Source organism: Leptodactylus fuscus, chromosome 3 (assembly GCF_031893055.1).
Source record: "Leptodactylus fuscus isolate aLepFus1 chromosome 3, aLepFus1.hap2, whole genome shotgun sequence".
Lineage (NCBI taxonomy): Eukaryota > Metazoa > Chordata > Amphibia > Anura > Leptodactylidae > Leptodactylus > Leptodactylus fuscus.
The window spans coordinates 188414149-188424463 of NC_134267.1; the positions used below are offsets into that span (position 1 = coordinate 188414149).

Sequence of the window (10315 nt, forward strand, 5' to 3'; positions counted from 1 at the left end):
TGTGGCTTGCTATGGTCCAAAGTGTGTGAGATTGCAGAGATGGTGGTGTGAGTTTGGGTTTTGTGGGGGTCCTGGCACAAACGTATGTGCGCTGTTGTGACGAAAAGTAGCCTATTGCGCAATCGAGTGTAGTGACTATGTTTGTGGAAAATTTCAGCCAAATCGGTCGAGCGGGTTTTGCGTGATTGAGGAACAAACATCCAAACATCCAAACACACAAACCCACAAACATCCAAACTCACAAACTTTCACATTTTTAATATTAATAGGATTTCCTGCATTGTCTATAGGTCAGAAAGAATACAGGTTTCATGAAATGCATGACTGCATGAATGGGTTTGAAAACTGACCTCCGGGTTTCCGTCTCCTGTCTTGTCCAGAAGACGGAAACCCAAAAGCGGAGACCGGGTGCTGGTGTGAACCTACCCTTACATTTGAGTTAAATGGCTGACTTTCCAGCAGTAGTTGTTACTGTTACCATGGTGGGACAAGATGGAATATATTCCTTCTATTTGACAATAAATGCACCACAAATTAGTAAAGGACCCCAAACACAGTATATACATTAGAAGGGCCATTTTACTTCACAGGTTTCAATGTTTTATCCAGGGCTGCGGAGTTGGAGTAGGAAAAAACTTACCGACTCCAACTTCAAAATAAAATTATTGTTAATTATATTATATAATATTTTATAATTAAGTAGATGCATAGATTTTATATAATTACTTTCATAGGAATTCACAAATTAGAGGAGCTTTACTGCTTCTGTCTGACCATGGCTGTCATTAATGAAGGAATTGGAGTTAGAGTCGGGCTTTGGACTCTACAATTATGGTTTTATCATTATACATACAGTTTTAAATATCTTCGTATTAGCATACCAATGACTACTTTATCAGACTTTTTAGATTTATAGAATTTATAAGGGCTAGTTCACACGTGGGCAAAGGGGAGGTTTTTGACAGCGGAATTCGCTTCAAAAACCTCTCCTTTAACATGGTGGTCTATGTAGACCACTAGCTTTTTTTTTCCTCCTAGCGTTTTCCGCCTGAAGAAGCGACATGACCTTTCTTCAGGCGGAAAACGCCTGAAGAATTGCATAGAAGTGAATGGGAGGCGAAAATGGGAGGTTTTTTACCGCGCGTTTTTTTGCACACAAAACCAAAAAAACGCGCGGTTTTCGCCTGCAGTTTCTATAGCACATATAGGAAAAAAAAACCCTAGCGAAAACCGCTAGCGAAAACCGCGTCAAAAACCTCGTCAAAAACCGCGTGGAATGCAAAAAACAGCGTAAAAAAAACTCCCCGAGGTTTTTTACCTCGCACAAATAAGCTAGGCGGTTTTCACGTGTGAACTGACCCTAAGGCAAAATTTTCCCCATGACAAATTCAAGGTATTGTATTACCAACTTGTGTCATGCTTGCATAAGTCTTAACTAACTTGCTTCGAAATTCTTTTCCCATAAAATAGTAGGTAATGGCATCAAGAAAGCAGTTTATGTTCGCAATACACAGAGCCACTTGTACAAAGAGACTGATGTGTTTCTTTACCAAACAGTTAGAGATGACATGTTTTCTGACTAGGAACTGAAGGAAGATACCGATATGGCTGAGAGAGAAGGAAACCAAGAACACGACTAAGTTAGAGATGATAATGCGTATGATGTTAGCCTTTGATCCTTCACATTGTACTGATGATGATGATGATACAGGAACCAGCAGGGTCCTGATAATCTGGATAGAACAGTACAGCATGACTGTCATAGGGATCACAAATCCAAAAATCTCCAGAGGTACAATGATATGGGTACTCCAGACATTGTCTGACATGTTATGAAAGCAGCTGCCATGTCGTACGTCATCCCGAAAGTTGAAAGTGCTGAGAGACACTGTCCATACAAAGACCCAGATAAAAATACATATGCATACTGTCTTCTTGGGTGAGCGTAGCAGCTTAGATAGAAAAGGATGTTTAATGGCGATGTATCTGTCCACACTGATAAACATGATGGTGTAGATACTGCCATACATATTACTGAAATAAAGCGACTCTAAAAAGCTGCACATCCGGCCATTGAGTATGATATTAGATTGTGAGAAGTAAAGTCTTATTGGTAAAGACAGAACAAGGCAAAAATCTAATAGTGCCAAATTAAGAAGGTATATTGAGGCTTCGGTGTGTTTTTCAATAGAGAAACAGAATATCCACAAGGCAAATATGTTCAGGATGAATCCTATGATGATTGTAGGAATATAGATGGATAAGTGTATTGTATCCATTATGGACGTTACATTTACAGATATGCAGGTGTTCAGGCTCATGTTCATTTCTCTGTGAAGACAATATAAATTTATGCAGACAACATAATGTGCACAGTGGTCTAAGAATTCATCTTATACATGAAAATATAATCTTTTGTTATGATACTTACATGAGACCATTATCTGTCAAGATGTCTACTTTTATAAGCTGTATATATTTATTGTTCTCACTTACTTTTACTGATTTACTTAGGGTGCATTCACACGGAGTAACACTACGCTCATTCTGACACGTAAACAAGTGTCAGAGTGACCGCTGTAAAACAGAATCCCATTGACTTTAATGGGTGTCAATCTTAGGCTTTTTTTAGCGTGGAAAATGCCACACCAAATTCAAGTTCAAGTTCAAGTTCAAACAGGGTTTTTTAGTCCAGATTTTTATGCAGGAAGCCGCGTCAGAATCTGGTCCAAAAAACCCCTCCTGCAACTGGATGCCAGTGCAGTGTATCAGCATCCAGTCGCGGAATTCCACTCCAGGATGTCCGCAGCTGAATCAGTCATGGAATCTGCCTGAAGAAAGGGCATGATTTCAATGGGAGGCAGTTTTTTGAGCTGGATTTTGACGCAGATTCCTAAGATTGAGAAGGATGCTAATATTTTCAATGCCCTGTTGTGATCTCTGCCTCCTACTGAAAATAATTGGGTGCAGATTCAGAGCAGAATCTGCTGCGGATTCAGGGGACGTACCCTTAAACTAAGGCCTTATGTAATGGGCCACAGCCAAAAAGCCTTAGGGTGAGTCCACACAGAGATTTTTGGCAAGTATTTTGAGGCCTCACAGTGCTTGCAGTTGTGCTGATAGAAAGTAAGATCCCTCGTAACCGCAAGCTGCTAGCTCTCCCGACTAGCAAAGACGATCCTGCGGCAAATCAATGCTGGTTCTGCTGTTACGAGGGAGCTGACTTTTTCTCATAGGAATGCATTGACCAGCGGTGATTGGCCACTCTACAGCATTCGGCCAATCAACGCTGGTTCTGCCGGAGGCTCGTCTGTGAGGAGGCGGAGTCTAAGTTCGGACCATAATGGAGACTGCTGTGGTCCGATCTTAGACTCCGCTTCCTCACAGACGAGCCTCCGGCAGAACCAGCATTGTACCAGCTGTACACTGGCCAATCAACGCTGGTCAATTCATTCCTATGAGAAAAAGTAAGCTCACTCGTAACAGCAAGCTGCCAGCTCTCCTGACTAGCAAGGACGAGCCTGCTGCAGAACCAGCGTTGATTTGCCGAATGCTATACACTGTATAGCATTTGGCCAATCAACGATGGTTCTGAATCGAATATTTACTGCGAATAGCTAGTAGTATTCGATAGAGTACGAATATTTTGAATACTGTAGTATTCGATCTAATACCTACTTGATCGAATACTACTTGCTCATCTCTAGTAGGTGTGAACCTAGTCTTAGAAGCATAAAACCACAGATTTGAGAATATTTATGATAAGGATGCAAATTCAGTTTTTTATTCAGTTTCCAAAATAAAACAAAAGAGGAATTAAAAAAAATAGGTCCCATCTGTCCTTTATATTCCAAACCTTATGCCTTTAAAAACTGTTCAAAAGAACCTAGACGTGTGTCCTTGCCCTAAGACAAGCTACATGACTATGGAGTAATAGACTTGACTCAGACAAGCCAGGCACAACGAACATTAGTGCATGGATGACAACACATAATAAATGTAAGGCTGTGTTTACACAATGATTTTTTACTGCATACAGTTTTCTAATTGCAGTAGTGAGTAGCACATTTCTATGTCGGTACCCCCGAGGTTTTCTATTCAGTGCCCGTATGTGGGTCATACAGGTCATATCTATAGTAAGTAATATGTGTTACTCATTGCTATAGTTAAGAACTGCCTGCAGGTTTTCAGTAAGAAGCACCATGTAAACACAGCCTGAAACTACCCTAAAAAGTCACATACAACAAGCGCATAGAAAATATAGAATAAAGATAAGCTTAAACTATGGATAGCGTTATAGCAATGTAAATATCGAGCACAATCTCAGTTATTGATTCTTTATACCCAAAACTAATCATAATATTTTTAAAAACCATATTCTATTGTCAATAATAATAATAATCTAAAATGTAAAAAAAAATCTAAACATAATTACCTACAGATGAAGCTTTCTTGGGTAAGCTGCCTATCAATAGATGAACTATAATCTATGCATGTCATCAACTTGTGACACTCTGTACCATAGCTAACCATCTATAACCACATCCCCTGGAAGCAGAACATGTTGGCAGAAGGTTGCATGTGTACAGTGCTCACCTCATAATGGGGAAGGATGTGCCGAAAACGAGCTTACATGAATGTGGCAACATGATATACCAAGAATCTGTTTTACTATCTATCTATCTATCTATCTATCTATCTATCTATCTATCTATCTATCTATCTATCTATCTATCTACACACTATGGGTCACATATATCAAGTCACTGGTGCCTTTTTTCCTTTGGTGTAATTTGCACTGAATTTCCTTGTATTTTCTGCTACACTTTATTAATGAAGCATTTGTACCTTTTTTCCAGATGTTATGCTGCCCCTTTGAATTGTGAGAGAAATGTGATGTGGGACAACACGGTGGCTCATTGGTTAGCTCTGCAGCCTTGCAGCACTAGAGTCCTGGGTTCAAATCCCGTCAGGAACAACATCTGCAAGGAGTTTGTATGTTCTCCCTATGTTTGTGTGGATTTCTTTCCATTCTACAAAGACATACTGATAGGAAAAAATGAACATTGGGGCTCACAATCATTTTAAAAAAAGAGAAATGTGGTGTGACCAAAGCAAAGTTTCTTTTCTCGCTGTATACATTTCTTTTTAGAGAAAAGCACATAAAAGGTTGTAAATGCGCTCCCATACATACGCTTAAAAAAATCCCATAATTAATACACAAGTGCACGTTTTTGAACAATTGGCGCAGAGTGTTTATGGCCAAAATAGGCATACCTAAAATAATATGTATGCACAACATTTAATAAGGAAATGCACCTACTATATAAATGGACACCACTGTAAAAGTAGTGTAAAAAAAAAGGGCACATATGATAAATAATCTGCAATGTAGGCAAAAGTATTGGGACACACCACTTAACCATTCAATTCAGGTGTTTAATTTAGTCTCATTGGCAGGGGTGTAGTCCCGCACCTCACCATGCAGTTACCTTTAGGCTTTGGCTGCTTGCTGAGGAAATACAGTTTTTTAGTTTTTTCATTTTTGCTTTTCCTACCTAATATAAGTCTATGGGAAAATGTGTTGTTACTGGTACTGTATTATGCTGGGCTTATTTCTGGTGTGTTTCTGCAATGTGCGCCTTAGACTTTGGGTGGGTTTACACAACACGGAAGAACTAGTGCAATGTTTTTATTGCAGTAATGAGTACATGTTACTATACATCTTACCGTTATGCTACATGGACATGACATTGAAAACATCTGGTTTTCTGGTCATTACCATATAGGTAACATACATAGTAGCATGTGCTCGGAATTACTGCAATTAAAATCTTAAACTTCAGCATTCCAATATTTGGTGTGACCCTTCTTTGCCTTCCATGGGTTCTTTTCTGTACACTTACAGAAAGTTTTTGAACTAATCACAGAGATTGTTCCAAACATCCTGGAGAACTAAGCACAGATCTTCTGTGAATGTAGACTTGCTCCAATCCTTCTCAACCATTTTGTCTCTTCATGACACATCATCAGACTGAAAGATGTTGAGTTCAGACCTTTATGGGGGACATGTCATCATTTCCAGGATACCTGCACCAAAGGGCGGTCACACAAAATATCGATGGGATTTACATTTTACTTTTCTTCCTTGCGGAAACACAGTTTTTTTTGTTGCAGATTTTGTTAGTTTTTTGAGCCAAAGCCAGGAGTGGATTCAGCAGAAGGGAGAAGTATAAGAAGCTTCCTATATATTTCCCATTCCTTTTGTAACCACTCTTGGGCTTGTCTCAAAAAAAATCAACTAAATCTGCAACAAAAAAAGCTGTGCTTCTGCAACATGAGTCCTTAGACTTAGGCTAAGGCCCCACGGGACGACCCGTAGCTATAAATCGCTGCGGGAAAAACCGCAGCACGAACGCATCGTGGTTCTTCCCGCAGCACTTTAAACAAAAAGTTTGCAGAGTTTTCCTCCATGGACTTTCTGTTACAATTCTATCTATGGGGAACATGCCATCATTTCCGTAGATATAATTGACATGTTGCAATTTCCAAAACCATGCTGGCTTTGGAAATTGCAGCGTGTCCGCGCCGCGGTTTTTAACGCAAGGTGGGCATGAACACAGCATAAAAACCCTTTAGGTCAGGCAGTGTTAATATAGTGCACACAGCTGAAACTGGCACAGCTATACTAACATATGTGCACAATGTTTAACATGAGGTACGCCTACATCCTAAATAGATACCACAGTAAAACTAGCCCAAAAAAGTGCACCTGCAAAAATACAGCAGAAAAAAGCTCAAAGTTTCTGTTTTTATTTGACAATACGTTTTTCACAGTCATCAAAAAATCTAACATGCTCTCTCTTCATCCATTTTCACGAATATAAAACAGATCAATGTCTGTTAAAATGAATCAGTGGTGGAGACTTCCGAACACCAGTCCTTCATATCTCCTGTGCGTCATAAATCAGGGGCACCACCTAAAGGGCCACATAAGTGGAATACAAGGCATAATAAATCTCCATTATTTTAAGACTTTCTGTTGAAAGGTGTAGCTTATACAATAATGAGAAATCTCAAAACCTAAAGAGCACAGATAAATTGCAAAGTGCATAAAAAGTTGGATTACTTGTGGTTCAGTGCTAGTACATAGTGACTTGAGGCAGATACAGTATATTTGGATATTGAAGGCACATGGCTTTATAGAGAACAGTGGTGTGCTTAGTACAGTACCTCAAGTTTCCCATGTAGGTAAATATAGCTCTAGTCTCACACAATTAAACTTGTGGTTAACAGCTACATTATAATAGTCACATTGGTTCAAAGTAATCAAATTACCTTATTAGGTTGTTCTGAGATACTATATGGTGGTTCTATTATTTTTAAAGGGGCATTATGTCTGGACTGATCAGAGTTTGTCTACTGGAAAACCCACTGATCACAAGAATGGGAGCCTGAAGTATAAGCCCTACTCCACAAATAAGCCCTAGTTATAGTCAGTGCCTCCAGTGCTATGTTATGTCACGTGACATCATGGAGATGGAGAGTAGATATACCATAGCTCACAACTGTCCTAGACAAGTGCCCACTACTTCCTACCATGCCAGGGCAAAATTCACTTATCTGTTCACAAGTCCCACTCCACAGTCCTACCTTCTGCCTCTGATCCCACCTTCTCAGTGCCGCTCCCTGGGTCCTGCCACCAGGCCGCTACTTTGCCATGGGCTTGGCTACCTACGTGACCATATGTCAAGTGTCACCCCCGCTCGCTCCCACAGATGCAGCCACTCCATTACAGCACCTCCTCCTTAGCATAAAGGAGACTGTAAGGGAGATAGAAAGGGCACAGTGCCACTGCCATACACAGCGTTAGGGAGAGTGCCAGTAAGTTTAAGACCCACTGACTCTGTACCATTAATTTTGCAAGATTCGTCTGGAGCAAATCAGAAAAAATTCTGTTTTTCTCTGGTTCCTGAAAAATAAGACTTATCCAAAAATAAGCACTTTTTTGGAGAATAAAATAATGTAGGACCCTGTCTTATTCTCAGATAAACACAGGTTTATGCATATACATGTATGGCACTCGCTCACTGTCAGATATTATCAGAAGGTAGGAAGGGTACTGGTCAGCCGGACTCTGCACCTAGATGTCATATCAGTCACCCAATGAGTTTATAGTCTATAAAAATAAATCAGCAGTCGCCTTAATAATCTACCTAGTATTACTGTGATACGACAGTGTGAACTAAAAGCTCACCTGGATCTGGGCTCACTGGGGGAGTCACCGGTTCACTTGTGGGCCAGTCTAAGCTTGGTTGTAGTTGTAACACATTTTCCGAAAAAAGACTCCTTGTATTTCTAAATTAAAGTAAGTGCAATATCTTCTCCACTGCTTTTTTCTGGAGATATCTCCGAGATTTTTAAGTAATATCTGCACCAGAGTGTTTAGTGGGCATCTTGCCCTTGGGATTGCATGATGTACAGCCCAGGAGATATAGCTGTATCTGATTAGCCAAACTACTGAGCGTCCATCATGGCCCAGGGTGAAGGCGCCACTGAAGCCTGAATCCGGGGAAAGAGGCGTTGTCCAGCAGCATCAAATGGATCAACCTGTGGGTAAAGCCGGCGAAACTCCTGCCAAAGCTCCAAACGGTGACAGAGGAATGACATAGGATACCTTGCATGCCAATGAGTTTTTGCCAGGTTTTTTCTGCAGCGGTTTTTAGCTGCTTTTCACTACGTGGGGCCTTAGCTTGAAATAGGAGACACAAAGGGAATTAATAATAATGGACACTATTTAAGGGGGTACACAAGGACATTATTAATTTAAGGATGCATTTGGTAGTATTGTTTATTCTGGCGCAGGTTATATTAGCAGGATGGGTGACGACAATGTGGGTCAGGTCACATGTGGGTCACATGTGGGTCAGGTCACAGCTGGAAGAAGTGGTTATGGTGGTCCAGATAGAAGAGCCAGGGAATTACAGTCATAGACGTCACATGGTGGAACATACAACGGGGGGGGGGGGGGGGGGGCTTTAATGGAGGTGCTAACCCTAGCATGGGGCTGGACAGAAGAGTCTACTGAGGGGCTGACTTACAGGCCTCATCCTGGAGGAACTGCCATGGCCTAGGACAATTGCAGTGCTGGGGTTAGCAGAAGGAGGGGGTGATGATTGGTGAGCAGCAGCCAGAGGCCGCACACCACCTGTAGTAGAATGGAGAAGGGGAGCCAGCTGCTCCACTGCATCATAGGATGGTAGCTCCCCTTCTAAAGAGTCATCCTCAGTTATAGTTGCTGGTGCAGTACCGCAAGGAATGCCAGCCAGTGGCTGATCACAGACCACAGGGAAGGAGCAGGTGTAATTGAAGCTAAGGGGAACAAGGGACCAGGAGCCATTGGTGAGGAGACATCAAGGAAGTCTGCCAACCAGTGCCCTCAGCCAGGACTCAGTCTCTTATAGCTGCTGCTTTCTCTGCCATACCTGCAGGTGAGCTCTTCAGAGCAAGGTACAAAGGAGGGGAGGAGGTGGAGAGCAATAACAGAATATAAAGGAAATCATGCCCACCTAAAAGCCTAGGAAGAACAGGGAGGAGAGTATTAACCCCTTAATAGGCTCTTGACTTAGTTTTTACAGTATTCTTAAAGGGAACCTAGCATTAGATCTATCCTTTTTGTAATAAGCACATGTTGGAATAGCCTTTAGAAAGGCTATTCTAGTCTACCTTCCTATTTCTGTTCCTGTCCGCCATTTTTTAATAAAATGCTTTTTAGTGATATGCAAATTCAGCTCACGGAGCGCTACCCCTGTGCTCAGAGCACTGCATCATCATTGCTTGCTTTCCACGTCCTCCTCGTCTCAGGTATGCCCCCTTCTTTGAAAATAAATCCTATTCGCTGTGCTTTCTTCAAGAACGGGCATACTGCACAGGTGCAGTGCGGTCATATAGTTATATGGAGCATTGAGCATACGCCAACGCGTTTTTTATGGGTTTTTTTGTTTTTGTTTATTTCTGTATGTACTCTTGAAATAAAAGTTAAATTTTATCGTATACCTTCGGAGCAGTTGCCGGCTTGTGTTCGCTGTTTTTGCTACTATATTTAAAGGCCCACTAAGTATAATATTCCCAGTGACTGGAAGCCTCAAGATGCCTCAAGCGAACCTCATGAGAGTTGTTTTGATGAATTTTCTTGAGGTTTGGCCCTCCACCTCATTTTGGTGCTATTATTGTACCCTCAGACCCCAGACTATAATAAGTAGAGGCCCAGGGAAGGTGAGTAAAAATAACAACTGGGCAGGTGATTTCAGCCAGA

The 10315-nt window shown here is 41.2% G+C and overlaps 1 protein-coding gene across 1 annotated transcript; it reads right to left on the bottom strand.

The window, feature by feature from the left end:
- Window positions 1-1388: 1388 nt before the first annotated feature.
- LOC142196918 (G-protein coupled receptor 55-like) lies at window positions 1389-2291 on the bottom strand. The gene has a single exon (XM_075266897.1). The coding sequence runs from the start codon at window positions 2277-2279 to the stop codon at window positions 1389-1391; it is 891 nt and encodes a 296-aa protein (XP_075122998.1). The 5' UTR covers window positions 2280-2291.
- Between the last annotated feature and the right edge of the window lie 8024 nt (window positions 2292-10315).

What these genes read in the sequence shown, in the direction of transcription:
- LOC142196918 (XM_075266897.1), bottom strand. Translation starts at nt 2,279, where the DNA reads ATGGATACAATACACTTATCCATCTATATTCCTACAATCATCATAGGA.